The 21,081-nt window shown below is 44.7% G+C and overlaps 1 protein-coding gene across 1 annotated transcript in view; it reads left to right on the top strand.

The window, feature by feature from the left end:
* The window catches only part of LOC109896006 (serine incorporator 5), a 54,225-nt gene that overhangs the window by 3,041 nt on the left and 30,103 nt on the right, over positions 1 to 21,081 (top strand). Inside the window, exon 2 of the mRNA XM_020490174.2 lies at positions 12,192 to 12,359. Within this exon, the coding sequence (XP_020345763.2) occupies positions 12,192 to 12,359 (168 nt within the window). The remainder of the gene's footprint in view (positions 1 to 12,191; positions 12,360 to 21,081) is intronic.

Here is a 21,081-nt window from a genome sequence, read left to right as displayed (position 1 = left end):
AATAGCATGTAAAAAACCTAGTGCTATCTATTTTAGATTCTGAACTCAATTTCAAATCACACATTAGGAATGTAGCCAAAATAGATTTTTACCACCTGAGGTACATTGCCAAGGTGGGCCGTTTCTCTCTTAGGCTGATACAGAGACTCATGCATGCTATTATTACAAGCAGGCTTGACTACTGTAATGCTCTCCTGTCTGGTCTTCCAAGAAAGCCATTGGTCAACTGCAAAACATACAGAATGCTGCAGCGTGGGTACTGACCAAGACCAGACGGAGAGCACACATTACGCTGGTTTTAAGGCAGCCTTTAGTTACTATGCCCTAGCCTCTGGAATAGCCTGCCAGAGAACCTGAGGGGGGCTGAAACTGTGGACATATTGAAAGAGATCTTAAAACACACCTTTTTAATTTAGCTTTTCCTTAGGGTGCTTTTTGGTTGTTGTTCTTTCATTTTTTTATCCTCTTATGTTTGTTGTGTAGTAAATATTTCATTGTTTTATTCATGTTTTCCTGTGAAGCACATTTTGTTCCATCCCATGTCTGAAATGTGCTGTATAAATAAAGCTTGATTTGATTTGATCAAGTTGTAAAATAGTGAACCGTTAACCGAATAGTTAACCGTCCTTGTACCAGGTGCAGCTATTAGAGGATTTGAATTTAGTTTGAAACTGAAATGTTTTACTGGCTACGATGAGGGTCACAAACAGAGCCTGGGGTTGTGGTTGGGAGTTTGGCTGGGGCTGTAGCTAGGCTAACAGGCCTAGTGTAGTGTGTATGTTTATGTGTACACTCTTAGAAAAAAGGTGCTATCTAGAATCTGAAAGCGTTCTTTGGCTGTCCCCATAGGATAACCTTTTGAAGAACCCTTTTGGAACCCTTTTTTCTAAGAGTGTCGCCTAGATGTTGAGCATCTCTCTGTGCTGGCTGAGGCTCCATGTGTAGAGACGGTAGATGATGAAACCCTGTGAAATGTCTGTCTGCTTGATGGTAATGGGTTCAGCCTAGCGACATCGAAAGACAGGGAGAGAGTGTAACTGATATCCAATATTGGATGAAAAAAGATCTGCTACATATTTAAATCTCCCATGTAACTACAGGTATTCCATTGTCTATAACACAATTATAAGCTAAATGCTTTATTTGTGTGTTTTTATTGGAGGCAAAGGTAAACATGGCTATGTTCCATTACTGAGAGTACGATAATATATTGTATTGATCAGATAGCACTGTGTTATGGCTGGACTACATTCTTCCTCTGTGTACTACTGTCTGTCTGTATCACTATCTCTCTGGGTCTCTTTTTTATCTTTTTGTTCCATTTCCTCTGTTTGGGTCATGGATGCCTCTTGGGTTGCTCAACATTCCCCTGTTCTCTTCCTGTTTCTCTTCCTTTCGCTCCCTCTCTTTATTTAGCGTAGCCAATGCCAGGGGCTGTATTTACCCCATTAAGGTGTTGTTACTCAAATCAATCAAATCAAATGTTATTGGTCACATGCTTCGTAAACAACAGGTGTAGACTAACAGTGAAATGCTTACTTACGGGCCGTTCCCAACAATGCAGAGAGAAAGAAAATAAAGAAATAACATTTAATAATAAAAGTACAAATAAATATACAATAAATTAATAACGATAACTTGTCTATATACATGGGGTACCAGTACCGAGTGCAAGGGTACGAGGTAATTGGTAGATATGTACACTACCGTTCAAAAGTTTTGGGTCACATGTCCTTGTTTTTGAAATATAAGCACATTTTTTGTCCATTAAAATAACATAAAATTGATCAGAAATACAGTGTAGACATTGTTAATGTTGTAAATACCTACTGTAGCTGGAAACGGCAGATCTTTAATGGAATATCTACATAGGCGTACAGAGGCCCATTATCAGCAACCATCACTCCTGTGTTCCAATGGCACGTTGTGTTAGCTAATCCAAGTTTATAATTTTAAAAGGCTAATTGATCATTAGAAAACCCTTTTGCAATTATGTTAGCCCAGCTGAAAACTGTTGGCTAAATAGTACCCGCAAAACACCAGTCTCAACTCAACAGTGAAGAGGCGACTCTGGGATGCTGGCCTTCTAGGCAGTTCCTCTGTCCAGTGTCTGTGTTATTTTGCCCATCTTAATCTTTTATTTTTATTGGCCAGTCTGAGATAGGGCTTTTTTCTTTGCAACTCTACCTAGAAGGCCAGCATCCCAGAGTCGCCTCTTCACTGTTGAGGTTGACTGCTGTTTTGCGGGTACTATTTAATGAAGCTGCCAGTTGAGGACTTGTGAGGTGTCTGTTTCTCAAAGTAGACACTAATGTACTTGTCCTCTTGCTCAGTTGTGCATCGGGGCCTCCCTCTCCTCCTATTCTGGTTAAAGACAGTTTGCGCTGTTCTGTGAAGGGAGTAGTACACAGCGTTGTACGAGATCTTCAGTTTCTTGGCAATTTCTCGCATGAAATAGCCTTAATTTCTCAGAACAAGAATAGACCGACGAGTTTCAGAAGAAAGCTCTTTGTTTCTGGCCATTTTGAGCCTGTAATCGAACCCACAAATGCTGATGCTCCAGATACTCAACTAGCCTACAGAAGACCCGTTTTATTGCTTCTTTAATCAGAACAACAATTTTTAGCTGTGCTAAAATAATTGCAAAAGGGTTTTCAAATGATCAATTAGCCTTTTAAAATCATAAACTTGGATTAGGTAACACAATGTGCGATTGGAACACAGGAGTGATGGTTGCTGATAATGGGCCTATGTAGATATTCCATTAAAAATCAGCCTTTCCAGCTACAATAGTCATTTACAATATTAACAATGTCTACACTGTATTTCTGATCAATTTGATGTTATTTTAATGGACAAAAAATGTGCTTTTCTTTCAAAAACTTGGACATTTCTAAGTGACCCCAAACGTTTGAACGGTAGTGTACATATAACTAGGAATAAAGTGACTAGGTAACAAGATAGATAATGAACAGTAGCAGCAGCGTATGTGATGAATCAAAAAAGTTAGTGCAAAAAAAGGTTAATTGTTGGAGGAAATTATGGTTGAAGTGACTAATTATGTATACATTCCAATCAGAACTGACTAGTCCAAATGCTATAATGTACTGTACATATATGAATTTTCTCTCTTGCTCCCATTCCCAATTGTATATAATGTAGTCAGGAGTTTAGTAACAATGAAGGTCTGTTCCTTAGTTCATTCATTTGTACAATCTCCAGGTGGCAGGAACGGACTATCTCCAGACTGTCTAGAATGCTGATTTATACTGACTGACCTTGACTTCAGGCGTGGAGCGAAAGCTCGAGAAACTATAGGGCCTCTAAGAGATAGAACGTTTAGAAAACGCTGATGTCATTTTCAGTTTTTAACTTGTGGAAAAATGTGTATGTGGCAGTATTCTCTTGTAATAAACGCTGTTACCTGACTTTTAAAACTGGTCTCGATCTATTTCATGCATAATTAATGAATTTACAACTCATTAATGAAATAGAGAGAGTGCGAATTTGATTTTGGCTATAAAACATATAGGAATTTAGAATTCCTCTAACATTAATGCAGTTAGTCCTAGTAGCTATTTGGTTAACAATTTATCTAACTATTTAACAGTCTCATGGCTTGGGAGTAGAAGCTGTACAGGGGCCTCTTGGTTTCGGACTTGGTGCATTGGTAAGGCTTGCTGTGCGGTAGCAGAGAGAACAGTTTTTGACAATTTTTAGGACCTTCCTTCCTCTCAAGTTTGTGTAGGAAACAGTGCAGTGATACATCTTTGCAGTGTGCGTGCAAATGCCTAGCTATACAGACAACACAAAAGAGTTGCTGTCAATCAGGGAGAACGGGCACTTGGCTATCTCTACACTTTACCAACCCTAGCTTTGGCTCCTAACTCTGTAGGCCAATATGTGTGTTAGTGTGTGTGTGCCTCAGCCTTCTGTCTTTGTCTTCCTGGGTATATATATGTTACCGTACCTTCTGTTTCTCTCTGTGAACACAGAGCGTGTGTAACTTGAGAGAGAGGGAGAGGGTGTGTCTGGGAAATTGTTGGCTGCAGAAGAGTACAGCAACATCCCTGAGTCAGCAGCATCACAATGACTTGTGTGTGTGTGTGTGTGGCTCCAACTGTCTGTTGCCTGCGTTCTGCCTATGTTGTTCTCCGTCTGGGTTTGACCTATTTATGCAGTGTGTGTGTGTGTGTGGCCCAGGGTTTAAGGGATTTAGCTTTTAGTGGTTACCATTCTTATCCTCAAAGACACAACCCATTTTAACACTGATCATAGGACTGTTCTTATCTCCAATAGAGCCCCACAGTGGAGGTGTCATAATACCCATAAAACCTAGTAGTCAAACAGGGAAATGGTTCCAATCGTTTTTCCACCATTCATTTTTCCCATGGGTAATTTTAGATGCACTTAAGAAAGGGCTGTGTTTCTTGTAGGCGTTTGGCGTGATGTTTCGATAACCATGTAAATCTCTCCCAGACAAGGTGACTTTTATCAATGTATTTGGCTCAATTTACTCTGATTCGAAAATGCTAATTAGCATGAAAATATACGTCATGCAAGAGTACAAATCCCTACAAACTCCTGCACATCATCTCTAGATAGACGACACCTTTGCTAACAGGTATTGTGTCAATTTAAAACTTGCACAAGACAGTTCACAAAAATGTAAATTTGAAGAAAGTTAGCTAATTTTTTCATTACTAAATTTAGCTAATGTTAGATAGTTAATCCAGAGATTCTTACCTTTGCCTCAATTTGTAAGTCAAGTCCACATTAGCAGCTAATTAGCATTCATTTTTTGTCAGGGGAAATACAGGCAAATATATTGATAAAATTCACCTTGTCCTAGAGAGATTTACACGGTTATCAAAACGTCATGCAGGGTAAACCTACATGAAACACAGCCCTTATTTGAAGTGTTTCTAAAATCCCTTATGGGAAAAATGAATGGTGGAAAAACGATTGGAACTATAACCGCTAGGTTTTGCGAGTATTATGGCTCATACTGTGATACTCTATAGTGGTAGCCTATCTCATAGTATTAGAGATATCCCCTGACCTGGGACCAGCTGTGGGCTTCACCAACTCCTGTCAACCTGCTGATCCATTCCTTTTCAATCCCTCAGTTTTTGACTAGCTAGCCCATTGTTTTCAATAATTGGTTTGACTCTCTCAGTCTCTTCCTGGATGGGGATTTGTGTTCATTTCCTGAAGGGAATATGAAGCCAAACATCCTGTTATACTGAAGTTCTGAGACTGAGTGGCCCACTAGTGGTACATAGCGGAGTGTGAAAGATTGTGTGTTTGTGTCTGTGTGAGCACAATGGGTCTGTAGTTTTACCAAGTCTTTTAGACTGAGGAGGGGTTTTCCCCTTTCACCCTTAACCCCTGGGACAGCTGATTGATACGAGAGAGAACGAGATGAGGAGGAGAGAGGATAGAGAAAGAAAGGGGGAGGTCAAATAAAGGGAACAGGATGAGAGGGTGGTAGAGAGGGGGAGGAAGTGAGAGAGGGATAGCATAACAGAAAGAACTAGAGGGAAAGAGTTCTCGATGCCCCCAGGGTCCAGCGAAGGTTGAGTCACAGTGGGGGTTGGTGTGCTGTGAGTGGAAGGAAGGGGTGGGGAGGGTGGTTTTGTGCTTTTTATAATAGTATTAATAATAATAATAATAGTAGTAGATAATAGTAGAGAGCTGGTGGCCTTGCCATGTAATCCTAACCCTTTGTGGGAGTGGTGTGTGTGGGGGGTTGGAGGAGGGGTTGATGGCTACAGATTTGGGGGTTAGTAGTTTGGCAGGAACGGTGTTAATATTGTTTGAAAGGGATCAGGGCAGACCACCTGTCGACAGTGGAGGGAGGGGAGGGTCAGAGTTGGTTGTCATGGCATCTACATTGTGTCTGTGTGCATCGGAATGCCTCAGCATGGTAGCTAGCTATTCAGTTAGCCCCAGTTAGCTCCTCTAGCCCCCTTAGTGTGTGTCCACTGTGTTAGTGTTAGAGCGTTTACACACACTGGGTCTATTAGATTAGCTGAACGGCTAAATACACGCTCACTAAAGACAGCCAACACCCACACAACGATTTTCCTAATCCACTACTTGAGTGTTGCCTAATTCATTCTTATCAAAGAGAGGAACTAATCCCATTTAGGCCTGTGAAGTTTAGTAGAGGATATAGGCCTACTGCCCAGTCCCAAATCAACTCCCTACCTCTACCCCATACCCTGCACAGTACACACTCCCCCGAGCCCATCCTCCCTGACACTTTTCCTACTAGCCCTACACTCCTGCATCTGAAAGGGAAAGTGGGATACCTAGTCAGTTGTATAACTGAATGCCTTCAACTGAAATGTGTCTTATGCATTTAACCCAACCGCTCTGAATCAGAGAGGTGCGGGGGGCTGCCTTAGATTGGTGGGTGTGAGAAATGTAGAATACAATTTAGGCTTACTAAAATAATGGCGTGTGTCTGTCAAACTGTCAGCCCGTTCATTTGTAGTTTTTCTGCAGATTCTCCAATGCTTTTTAAACCCACGCTGTTGACACTGATGCCTCCGAAGCCATGATTCTCCACACAGATGGACAGTTCTTCCAGAGAATCTGTCTTACTGCTCTTATAAGCAGAGGCATTGTCATCTATTTCTGAACTGGATAATTATACACCATACTTTAACCATCTAGTAGAACCCCACCCTTGCCATTCCATATCCATAAGATTCCCAGTGGCCCTAAATCATACAGAACACACAGCTGTGGTGAGGTTAGGGGGGTCTTAGTTGGCTTCAGTAAGGGGAACAAAAACAGGCTGCTGCCTCCTGCTCTCCTTCCCTCTCTGTGCATATACATCCTTTGGCCCCTCCCTTGCCTGTCCTCTCCTGTCCTGTCTCTCTATTATGATACAGTCTTAAAGTGGAACTGACAGTGTTTTTACTAAGTTACAGATATGAAACAAACAGACAATCATAATATCAGTAAAAAATATTAAATTCCCATTTTATGCCACAAAACCATTTTTATTAGAGTTTTTAAAAATAGGTTCTATTTGACAAAAAATATCTATAGATGGATGCAGTTCAATGCACAAATCATATAATTCACCAATAGATTTCTTGGTAGTCCAACAAATATTGCTATCAGGTTGTAAATTACAGCTGACCTGGGCCCGGTTTCCCCGATAGCGGTGGAACTTAGGCTTACGAGTGTTTTAACAATGCATCGTAAAATAACGTCTGAAGATGCCACACCCATTTCCTAAAACACCACATACTGCACTCGTCATACAGTGAGACTTTTAACTGTGTCATTACAGGAGCTGTCCCGTGCTGAAAAGGATTCCACAATATAGACTAATATAGATATATAGATATATATAATATAATATAGACTAGTAGCTCTTAAATGATTTATGGCTACTCAAAGTCATCTTTAAAAATATATATGTTTTACACAATAGTTTTCCCATCAAGACAAGAAATGTTCTCTAGCCTATTATGTATTTAAATATTTGTATTATGTTTGCCATGTGTCATGTATTATGTTTTATCATACTATTATATACATTCTGCATTTCTTCAGTTTGTGTAAACTGTGAGCAAGATTGAATAAAGCCAAAGTCAAAATCGCTCATTCCCTCGTTCGCTATAGAAAATATCAACGTGATCTAAAAGTAGGATATGATGACAAAAAAGTTTTTGTAATCACTCAACAAATCATTGTAGCCTAATGGCAGGCAGGAATTGGGCTTCAAGTAGGCCTACAGATATTCTACAATTAAATAATTAAACAATAAAAATAATTAAACATGAACTAGCAAGTTAAGCAACGTTGCCATAGACCTAATATGTTGACCTTTAGGTTATTGCTTAGGCTACAGTGAAATGTGTGAGCTTTTAGATAATTGTAGCCAATAGGCCTAATGTACAGTTGAAGTCTGAAGTTTACATACACTTAGGTTGGAGTCATTAAAACTCGTTTTTCAACCACTCCACAAATTTCTTGTTAACAAACTATAGTTCTGGCAAGTCGGTTAGGACATCTACTTTGTACATGACAAGTAAGTTTCTTTCTGCATGACACAAGTCATTTTTCCTATTTTTTTTTTACAGATATATTATTTCACTTATAATTCACTGTATCACAATTCCAGTGGGTCAGAAGTTTACATACACTAAGTTGACTGTGCCTTTAAATAGCTTGGAAAATTCCATAAAATTATATCATGTCTTTAGAAGCTTATGATAGGCTAATTGACATCATTTGACAGTTGGAGGTGTACCTGTGGATGTATTTCAAGGCCTACCTTCAGACTCAGTGCCTCTTTGCTTGACATCTTGGAAAAATCTAAAGAAATCAGTCAAGACCTCAGAAAAAGAATTGTAGACCTCCACAAGTCTGGTTCATCCTTGGGAGCAATTTCCAAACGCCTGAAGGTGCCATGTTCATCTGTACAAACAATAGTATGCAAGTATAAACACCATGGGACCATGCAGCCATCATACCGCTCAGGAAGGAGACGCGTTCTGTCTCCTAGAGATGAGCGTACTTTTGAGCGAATAGTGCAAATCAATCCCAGATCAACTGCAAAGGACCATGTGAAGATGCTGGAGGAAACAGGTACAAAATTATCTATATCCACAGTAAAACGAGTCCAATATCTACATAACCTGAAATGCTGCTCAGCAAGGAAGAAGCCACTGCTCCAAAACCGCCATAAAAAAAGCCAGACTACGGTTTGCAACTGCACATGGGGACAAAGATTGTACTTTTTGTAGAAATGTCCTCTGGTCTGATGAAACAAAATTACATCTGTTTGGCCATAATGACAATCGCTATGTTTGGAGGAAAAAGGGGGAGGCTTGCAAGCCGAAGAACACCATCCCAACCGTGAAGCATGGGGGTGGCAGCATCATGTTGTGGGGGTGCTTTGCTGCAGGATGGACTGGTGCACTTCACAAAATAGATGGCTTTCATGAGGGAGGAAAATTCTGTGGATATATTGAAGCAACATCTCAAGACATCAGTCAGGAAGTTAAAGCTTGGTCGCAAGTGGGTCTTCCAAATGGACATTGACCCTAAGCATCCTTCCAAAGTTGTGGAAAAATGGCTTAAGGACAAGAAATTCAAGGTGTTGGAGTGGCCATCACAAAGCCCTGACCTCAATCCCATAGAACATTTGTGGGCAGAACTGAAAAATCATGTGCGAGCAAGGTGGCCTTACAAACCTGACTCAGTTACACCAGCTCTGTCAGGAGGAATGGGCCAAAATTCATTGTGGAAGGCTACCCGGAATGTTTGACCCAAGTTAAACAATTTAAAGGCAATGCTTTGAGTGTATGTAAACTTCTGACCCACTGGGAATGTGATGAAATATATAAACGCTGAAATAAATCATTCTCTCTACTATTATTCTGACATTTCACATTCTCAAAATAAAGTGGTGATCCTAACTGGCCTAAAACAGGGCATTTCTACTAGGATTAAATGTCAGGAATTGTGAAAAACTGAGTTGAAATGTATTTGGCTAAGGTGTATGTAAACTTCCGACTTCAACTGTATATGAATATCGAAGGGGCTCAGATGCAGCCTCATGGCTTAATAGTAGGTAGGTCTATCGATTGCACATACATGAAAGTGATGTAAATATTTAGCCTAATATTCCAGCTATTATATAGTTTGGTTATCTCTGTATTATTTTTTGTAATGTATCCTTGCTTCGCTTTATAGGCTATTTATATAGAACTTTGAAGTTTTCAGCAGTCACAGAGAGACAGATACACATCTTCATTCTATGTTTAGCAGAGATTTTCTGCGTATAAAGTGACGCGGGAGGGCAACGCACTTAGTGGTCTGTGGCAGGTATTAGATTACGAGCGATTTCAGATGCAACGTTAGTAAAGGTTTTAGGAAACGGCTCGGAAATGTTAAGATCCTCTTACGAAGGTTCTAACGATGAACTTAGCCTTAAGATGCTTTTGGGAAACTAGGCCTTTTGGAAACCAGGCCCGTGTACATTGTTTGCGGTCTCCAGCCATTCGGGATGTACAGTTTCAGTTTCAATTACTTTTTTGGACAACAACTGACAAATGTAGCAAACTAAGGCTGTGAATTTCAATACAATCAAACTAGCAAGGGCGATGATCACAAGTCAGTCATAACGTGGATAATAGACTAGCATATCTATTTATGTAGCTATTTATTTAGCAAGTTAAAAATGCAGAGCCTAACATTAGCTAGCGCTGGGAGGATGTCATGTCATTGGACGAGTGAGTGAGTGGCCAACTTTTTCTCCCCCATATCATTTTTGGGTGGCTACAGCTAGAGATGCAGGTGTCATTTGGTTACTGTTATTCAGAGTTAGCATATCTCTTAGTAGTCAATGTAAATAAAACATTTTAGTATTTATTTTCTTCTCCCCAATATAGTGATATCCAACGGACTCGGGAGTGGTCGAAGGTCGAGTTATGCGTCCTCCAAAACATGACCTGCCAAACCGCGCTTCTTAACACCCTGACTCCTGTGAGATTTACATATTTGAAGGAATCCATTCAGGTGTATTTTGTGGCTTTGGCGAATGCGTTCTAATTACCTAAAGTCTGTTGCTACTGCCTGTAAACACACAGTCCAGCTCAAAGTGAATGATGGCAGGCCCGTGTGGAAATGGCTTATTTGTAGGCCTACTGTATCACTGATTGGCTATGGCGCACCGGTCAGTGTAGAGTTCCATCCTGGACAAGACTGAGATGGTTTTATTTGGTTTTATGTACTTCACTCTATTAAGTTTTCAAACTTAAAGCTGCTTCCCCACTCTATATTGCTATAGAATTTTCACAAATGCCTTACTCTACATCATTCACAAACATTGTATGAAAATGGTGCTTGCTTGTCAGAAATGTTTTTTAAAATTCTTCCTGGGAGTTTAAATGAACAGATTTTAACAAGATTTAATATTGCTAAAACACTGTCAGTTCCATCATAGTCCGCAGATGCTAAGACGCAATAGTCCGGCATCCCATCGTGAAATAGCTACCCGGATTTGAGACCAATATCAGCGGGAGACCAGAGCCCGAACGCGCACCTCCCCCAAATTCCCATCCAACACAGTTCTGGTACTCATCCTATATTCATTTGAATGTGTTGACACTTGGAGAAATTGCTTGAGCTGCACTGAGAATTCAAAAACTATGAAAGCCAATATTTAAGAACACAGCTGTGTGTACATGTACATGTTTTGGGCCATGATAAACCCTTTAGATAGACAGGATTAAAACCTACAGAGGCCTACAGAGCTTGTGACATAGTATGTTATATGGCAGTAAAGCCTACCATCTGAGATGAGGTCTAAACTGTGTTCTAGGCCTGTGTCTGTTACGTAATCTGTGTATTATACAGTAACGGATGTAAAGCCAGATATGGTCTGAGCCAGTGCTTAACCCTAACCCTAACCCTATGATACCACAGTAAAGTGTGTCTTTGATATTGTCTGTGTGTCTGTGTGTGCGCGCAGTCTCAGCAGGTGTGTGTTTGTAACGGTCTGATGTGTTCTGTTCCGGTGCTAATGCCAGTACTCTGTGGTATGCTCCAGACCCGTGCTCCTCGAGCCTCTAAATCACATCACATTTTATTGGTCACATACACTTATTTAGCAGTTGTTATTGCAGGTGTACCAAAATGCTTGTGTTCTTAACTCCAACAGTGCAGTAGTATCTAACAATTCACAACAATACACACTACCAGCCAGGGATCTGCTCAAGCTCCTCTAACTCCTGTCAACCAGCCAAGACTCCCGAGATTCCTGCTCAACAACGTTTTGGCTGCATCAATGACTTTCCTTCTCTCTCTCTGTGCATTTTCCTGAGTTGTTAGCAGCAGTGACTGGCTTTAGTTTAGATCTTAAGGGGGCGGTTTGGTTTCCCAGACACAGATTAAGCCTAGTCCTGGACTAAAAAACACGCTCAATGAATAATCTTAAATCTCAATGGATAATCTTAAAATCTCAATGGATAATCTTAAATCTCAATGGATAATCTTAAATCTTAATGGAGAATCGTACATCTAAATGGAGAATCTCCTACTTGGAGAGGCATACTTTGTGTCCAGGAAGCCGGCCCATAATGTTGTTTATTGAGCATGCATAATGGCAGTATACTGTAAGTTTTAATGCCTATGTCTTCTCTTCTGTCCTGGTGTAGCTGGCGTGCTGCTGTGGCTCGGCAGCCTGCTCCTGTTGCTGTGGCTGCTGTCCTAAGATCAAGCAGTCCACATCAACACGCTTCATGTATGTCCTCTACTTCCTCCTGGTCACCATTGTCTGTGTCGTCATGATGTCACCTACTGTGGAACAGGAGATGAGGGACCATGTGAGTACACACACATGCACATTTAGACACGTACACACATGTGTGTGCACACACACAGACACACACACTCTTCTTTACATGCATCCACACACACACACACAAGGAACATGCACACACACACGTACACACATGCTCACACACACATAGGGGCCTACATGTCTGGCCTTGTCTGATTTCCTGCCTTGATGTTGGTTAACACATGGAGATACAGTAGAGCTCTAGAATAGTTTTGGAAGCTTTAAACTCCTGGCACAGCAGAATGGAGCAGAGCTATGGAAAACGCTGCTTGTGTCATTTCCTGGGTGTGTAATTGTATGGTAGTTAGGAGAGCCTAGTTTAGTACAGGGTGCCACAGGGGCTAACACAGACAGTAACTACAGGTGGTGAGGGTAGGCAACAACACATCCGCCACGCTGACCCTCAACACGGGGCTAACACAGACATTAACTACAGGTGGTGAGGGTAGGCAACAACACATCCGCCACGCTGACCCTCAACACGGGGCTAACACAGACATTAACTACAGGTGGTGAGGGTAGGCAACAACACATCCGCCACGCTGACCCTCAACACGGGGGCTAACACAGACATTAACTACAGGTGGTGAGGGTAGGCAACAACACATCCGCCACGCTGACCCTCAACACGGGGGCTAACACAGACATTAACTACAGGTGGTGAGGGTAGGCAACAACACATCCGCCACGCTGACCCTCAACACGGGGGCTAACACAGACATTAACTACAGGTGGTGAGGGTAGGCAACAACACATCCGCCACGCTGACCCTCAACACGGGGCTAACACAGACATTAACTACAGGTGGTGAGGGTAGGCAACAACACATCCGCCACACTGACCCTCAACACAGGGGCTAACACAGACATTAACTACAGGTGGTGAGGGTAGGCAACAACACATCCGCCACGCTAACCCTCAACACAGGGGCTAACACAGACATTAACTACAGGTGGTGAGGGTAGGCAACAACACATCCCCCACACTGACCCTCAACACGGGGGCTAACACAGACATTAACTACAGGTGGTGAGGGTAGGCAACAACACATCCGCCACGCTGACCCTCAACACGGGGCTAACACAGACATTAACTACAGGTGGTGAGGGTAGGCAACAATACATCCCCCACACTGACCCTCAACACGGGGGCTAACACAGACATTAACTACAGGTGGTGAGGGTAGGCAACAACACATCCTCTACGCTAACCCTCAACACGGGGGCTAACACAGACATTAACTACAGGTGGTGAGGGTAGGCAACAACACATCCCCCACACTGACCCTCAACACGGGGGCTAACACAGACATTAACTACAGGTGGTGAGGGTAGGCAACAACACATCCCCCACACTGACCCTCAACACGGGGGCTAACACAGACATTAACTACAGGTGGTGAGGGTAGGCAACAACACATCCCCCACGCTAACCCTCAACACGGGGGCTAACACAGACATTAACTACAGGTGGTGAGGGTAGGCAACAACACATCCGCCACGCTGACCCTCAACACGGGGGCTAACACAGACATTAACTACAGGTGGTGAGGGTAGGCAACAACACATCCCCCACACTGACCCTCAACACGGGGGCTAACACAGACATTAACTACAGGTGGTGAGGGTAGGCAACAACACATCCGCCACACTGACCCTCAACACAGGGGCTAACACAGACATTAACTACAGGTGGTGAGGGTAGGCAACAACACATCCGCCACGCTAACCCTCAACACAGGGGCTAACACAGACATTAACTACAGGTGGTGAGGGTAGGCAACAACACATCCCCCACACTGACCCTCAACACGGGGGCTAACACAGACATTAACTACAGGTGGTGAGGGTAGGCAACAACACATCCGCCACGCTGACCCTCAACACGGGGCTAACACAGACATTAACTACAGGTGGTGAGGGTAGGCAACAACACATCCCCCACACTGACCCTCAACACGGGGGCTAACACAGACATTAACTACAGGTGGTGAGGGTAGGCAACAACACATCCTCTACGCTAACCCTCAACACGGGGGCTAACACAGACATTAACTACAGGTGGTGAGGGTAGGCAACAACACATCCCCCACACTGACCCTCAACACGGGGGCTAACACAGACATTAACTACAGGTGGTGAGGGTAGGCAACAACACATCCCCCACACTGACCCTCAACACGGGGGCTAACACAGACATTAACTACAGGTGGTGAGGGTAGGCAACAACACATCCTCTACGCTAACCCTCAACACGGGGGCTAACACAGACATTAACTACAGGTGGTGAGGGTAGGCAACAACACATCCTCTACGCTAACCCTCAACACGGGGGCTAACACAGACATTAACTACAGGTGGTGAGGGTAGGCAACAACACATCCCCCACGCTGACCCTCAACACGGGGGCTAACACAGACATTAACTACAGGTGGTGAGGGTAGGCAACAACACATCCTCTACGCTAACCCTCAACACGGGGGCTAACACAGACATTAACTACAGGTGGTGAGGGTAGGCAACAACACATCCCCCACACTGACCCTCAACACGGGGGCTAACACAGACATTAACTACAGGTGGTGAGGGTAGGCAACAACACATCCCCCACACTGACCCTCAACACGGGGGCTAACACAGACATTAACTACAGGTGGTGAGGGTAGGCAACAACACATCCTCTACGCTAACCCTCAACACGGGGGCTAACACAGACATTAACTACAGGTGGTGAGGGTAGGCAACAACACATCCTCTACGCTAACCCTCAACACGGGGGCTAACACAGACATTAACTACAGGTGGTGAGGGTAGGCAACAACACATCCCCCACGCTGACCCTCAACACGGGGGCTAACACAGACATTAACTACAGGTGGTGAGGGTAGGCAACAACACATCCGCCACACTGACCCTCAACACGGGGGCTAACACAGACATTAACTACAGGTGGTGAGGGTAGGCAACAACACATCCGCCACGCTGACCCTCAACACGGGGCTAACACAGACATTAACTACAGGTGGTGAGGGTAGGCAACAATACATCCCCCACACTGACCCTCAACACGGGGGCTAACACAGACATTAACTACAGGTGGTGAGGGTAGGCAACAACACATCCTCTACGCTAACCCTCAACACGGGGGCTAACACAGACATTAACTACAGGTGGTGAGGGTAGGCAACAACACATCCCCCACACTGACCCTCAACACGGGGGCTAACACAGACATTAACTACAGGTGGTGAGGGTAGGCAACAACACATCCGCCACGCTGACCCTCAACACGGGGCTAACACAGACATTAACTACAGGTGGTGAGGGTAGGCAACAACACATCCCCCACACTGACCCTCAACACGGGGGCTAACACAGACATTAACTACAGGTGGTGAGGGTAGGCAACAACACATCCTCTACGCTAACCCTCAACACGGGGGCTAACACAGACATTAACTACAGGTGGTGAGGGTAGGCAACAACACATCCCCCACACTGACCCTCAACACGGGGGCTAACACAGACATTAACTACAGGTGGTGAGGGTAGGCAACAACACATCCCCCACACTGACCCTCAACACGGGGGCTAACACAGACATTAACTACAGGTGGTGAGGGTAGGCAACAACACATCCTCTACGCTAACCCTCAACACGGGGGCTAACACAGACATTAACTACAGGTGGTGAGGGTAGGCAACAACACATCCTCTACGCTAACCCTCAACACGGGGGCTAACACAGACATTAACTACAGGTGGTGAGGGTAGGCAACAACACATCCCCCACGCTGACCCTCAACACGGGGGCTAACACAGACATTAACTACAGGTGGTGAGGGTAGGCAACAACACATCCTCTACGCTAACCCTCAACACGGGGGCTAACACAGACATTAACTACAGGTGGTGAGGGTAGGCAACAACACATCCCCCACACTGACCCTCAACACGGGGGCTAACACAGACATTAACTACAGGTGGTGAGGGTAGGCAACAACACATCCCCCACACTGACCCTCAACACGGGGGCTAACACAGACATTAACTACAGGTGGTGAGGGTAGGCAACAACACATCCTCTACGCTAACCCTCAACACGGGGGCTAACACAGACATTAACTACAGGTGGTGAGGGTAGGCAACAACACATCCTCTACGCTAACCCTCAACACGGGGGCTAACACAGACATTAACTACAGGTGGTGAGGGTAGGCAACAACACATCCCCCACGCTGACCCTCAACACGGGGGCTAACACAGACATTAACTACAGGTGGTGAGGGTAGGCAACAACACATCCGCCACACTGACCCTCAACACGGGGGCTAACACAGACATTAACTACAGGTGGTGAGGGTAGGCAACAACACATCCGCCACGCTGACCCTCAACACGGGGCTAACACAGACATTAACTACAGGTGGTGAGGGTAGGCAACAATACATCCCCCACACTGACCCTCAACACGGGGGCTAACACAGACATTAACTACAGGTGGTGAGGGTAGGCAACAACACATCCTCTACGCTAACCCTCAACACGGGGGCTAACACAGACATTAACTACAGGTGGTGAGGGTAGGCAACAACACATCCCCCACACTGACCCTCAACACGGGGGCTAACACAGACATTAACTACAGGTGGTGAGGGTAGGCAACAACACATCCGCCACGCTGACCCTCAACACGGGGCTAACACAGACATTAACTACAGGTGGTGAGGGTAGGCAACAACACATCCCCCACACTGACCCTCAACACGGGGGCTAACACAGACATTAACTACAGGTGGTGAGGGTAGGCAACAACACATCCTCTACGCTAACCCTCAACACGGGGGCTAACACAGACATTAACTACAGGTGGTGAGGGTAGGCAACAACACATCCCCCACACTGACCCTCAACACGGGGGCTAACACAGACATTAACTACAGGTGGTGAGGGTAGGCAACAACACATCCCCCACACTGACCCTCAACACGGGGGCTAACACAGACATTAACTACAGGTGGTGAGGGTAGGCAACAACACATCCTCTACGCTAACCCTCAACACGGGGGCTAACACAGACATTAACTACAGGTGGTGAGGGTAGGCAACAACACATCCTCTACGCTAACCCTCAACACGGGGGCTAACACAGACATTAACTACAGGTGGTGAGGGTAGGCAACAACACATCCCCCACGCTGACCCTCAACACGGGGGCTAACACAGACATTAACTACAGGTGGTGAGGGTAGGCAACAACACATCTGCCACACTGACCCTCAACACGGGGGATAACACAGACATTAACTACAGGTGGTGAGGGTAGGCAACAACACATCCTCTACGCTAACCCTCAACACGGGGGCTAACACAGACATTAACTACAGGTGGTGAGGGTAGGCAACAACACATCCGCCACACTGACCCTCAACACGGGGGCTAACACAGACATTAACTACAGGTGGTGAGGGTAGGCAACAACACATCCGCCACACTGACCCTCAACACGGGGGATAACACAGACATTAACTACAGGTGGTGAGGGTAGGCAACAACACATCCGCCACGCTAACCCTCAACACGGGGGCCACTCCTGTACTCCCTTTTCACCCGCGCACAACTCCAACACCATCATTAAGTTTGCCGACGACACAATGGTGGTAGGCCTGATCACCAACAACAACCTCTCCCTCAACGCTAGTCAGACAAAGGAGCTGATCGTGGACGACAGGAAACGGCGGGCCAAGCACACCCCCATTCACATCGACAGGGCTGTTCTACAGCTGCAGCATCGAGAACATCTTGACTGGCTGCATCACTGCTTGGTATGGCAACTGCAAGGCGCTACAGAGGGTAGTGTAGGGCTGTTGCGGTGGCCGTATTACCACCACACCGGGAGTCATGAGTCATGACCGTAGTAAAATTCGACGTGACCGTTGACTCAAGGTATTCTCCTCTTACGCACTCTGGACGTGTTAGTAGATCCCAACTCACTAATGATCATCAGGTTCTAATGGCCTGGTACTCAGGGCTCTATTGTTCCTCTAACCACTCTGACATGTGTTAGTAGAACCCAACTCACTAATGATCATCAGGTTCTAATGGCCTGCTACTCAGGGCTCTATTGTTCCTCTAACCACTCTGACATGTGTTAGTAGAACCCAACTCACTAATGATCATCAGGTTCTAATGGCCTGGTACTCAGGGCTCTATTGTTCCTCTAACCACTCTGACATGTGTTAGTAGAACCCAACTCACTAATGATCATCAGGTTCTAATGGCCTGGTACTCAGGGCTATATTGTTCCTCTAACCACTCTGACATGTGTTAGTAGAACCCAACTCACTAATGATCATCAGGTTCTAGTGGCCTGGTACTCAGGGCTCTATTGTTCCTCTAACCACTCTGACATGTGTTAGTAGAACCCAACTCACTAATGATCATCAGGTTCTAATGGCCTGGTACTCAGGGCTCTATTGTTCCTCTAACCACTCTGACATGTGTTAGTAGAACCCAACTCACTAATGATCATCAGGTTCTAATGGCCTGGTACTCAGGGCTCTATTGTTCCTCTAACCACTCTGACATGTGTTAGTAGAACCCAACTCACTAATGATCATCAGGTTCTAGTGGCCTGGTACTCAGGGCTCTATTGTTCCTCTAACCACTCTGACATCAATGCAAATCCTATTGAAAATCACATCAAACACTTATCTTCAAAACAGTATGTGCTTTTATATCTCACCACACTGTGATTGATCAATTTGAACAGCTTGAAACTGATTGGAAAACATGGTTGTTGTGGATGTTGTTTCAAAGCCTAACAATGAAATGGACAGCGCTTTCTATATGCATATTAGCGCTTATGCATACGCATAGGTCTATATATGAGCTGAAGCCCGAAAAAAACCTGAATTAAAATAATGATTGTGCCGTAATACAATACATAACCTACCACATAGTACACATGGCAGAAAGACATACAAAAAAGACACATTTAAGATACATAATTGGTCGAGCTTATATTAAACAAATCCAGAGATGGCCTATAGTGAATCTGTATTTGATTTTGAATATCCTAGTAATAGGGAATTGTTTATATTTTCATAATGAATGGGCTGACACATTACCTTATGCTGCTATACGTAATATCTCACCACCTGGAGTTTCCATCTCCTCTTTCCTTCATTCCTTTCACCAGCGCACAGAAAGAGGGGCTGTCAACAGTTAAATGAAATCTTTAGTTGTGAAAACATGTTACTATCCATGTTCATGAACAGATTTCACTTGGTTTCCCAAGTAAAGCACTGACTGGGTAGCTGGAGGAACAGGGTTGGAGAGCCCATGACATACAGAGTACTGGGTAGCTGCAGGAACAGGGTTGGAGAGCCCATGACATACAGAGTACTGGGTAGCTGCAGGAACAGGGTTGGAGAGCCCATGACATACAGAGTACTGGGTAGCTGCAGGAACGGGGTTGGAGAGCCCATGACATTTATTTTATTTTATTTATTTTACCTTTATTTAACCAGGCAAGTCAGTTAAGAACACATTCTTATTTTCAATGACGGCCTGGGAACAGTGGGTTAACTGCCTGTTCAGGGGCAGAACGACAGATTTGTACCATGTCAGCTCGGGGGTTTGAACTCGCAACCTTCCGGTTACTAGTCCAACGCTCTAACCACTAGGCTACGCTGCCGCCCCAACATACAGAGTACTGGGTAGCTGCAGGAATAGGGTTGGAGAGCCCATGACATACAGAGTACTGGGTAGCTGCAGGAACAGGGTTGGAGAGCCCATGACATACAGAGTACTGGGTAGCTGCAGGAACAGGGTTGGAGAGCCCATGACATACAGAGTACTGGGTAGCTGCAGGAACAGGGTTGGAGAGCCCATGACATACAGAGTACTGGGTAGCTGCGGGAACAGGGTTGGAGAGCCCATGACATACAGAGTACTGGGTAGCTGCTGGAACAGGGTTGGAGAGCCCATGACATACAGAGTACTGGGTAGCTGCGGGAACGGGGTTGGAGAGCCCATGACATACAGAGTACTGGGTAGCTGCGGGAACAGGGTTGGAGAGCCCATGACATACAGAGTACTGGGTAGCTGCAGGAACAGGGTTGGAGAGCCCATGACATACAGAGTACTGGGTAGCTGCAGGAACAGGGTTGGAGAGCCCATGACATACAGAGTACTGGGTAGCTGCGGGAACGGGGTTGGAGAGCCCATGACATACAGAGTACTGGGTAGCTGCAGGAACAGGGTTGGAGAGCCCATGACATACATAGTACTGGGTAGCTGCAGGAACGGGGTTGAAGAGCCCATGACATACAGAGTACTGGGTAGCTGCAGGAACGGGGTTGGAGAGCCCATGACATACAGAGTACTGGGTAGCTGCAGGAACAGGGTTGGAGAGCCCATGACATACAGAGTTTGGGCGGAATATCACCTGTTGCGTAGTGTAATAAACGGAGTAGCCTACCCAACATCAGTAAAACGAACCGGCAGGAAAGTGGCCTCCATTCGCAGGAACCCCTGTTCCTGCCCATTTGATAATGTGCCATTCTAAATTGAAACAAATTTGACATATTAGTAAAGAAAATATTACATTGAGGATAGTTAGTCATGGTAACATCCACATTAATGTAGAAGTGTTTAGACATATATTATATTCTTATTTACAATAAAAGTGACTCCAAAATG

Source organism: Oncorhynchus kisutch, linkage group LG8, assembly GCF_002021735.2.
Source record: "Oncorhynchus kisutch isolate 150728-3 linkage group LG8, Okis_V2, whole genome shotgun sequence".
Lineage (NCBI taxonomy): Eukaryota > Metazoa > Chordata > Actinopteri > Salmoniformes > Salmonidae > Oncorhynchus > Oncorhynchus kisutch.
This window is presented reverse-complemented; position numbering and strand designations above follow the sequence as displayed.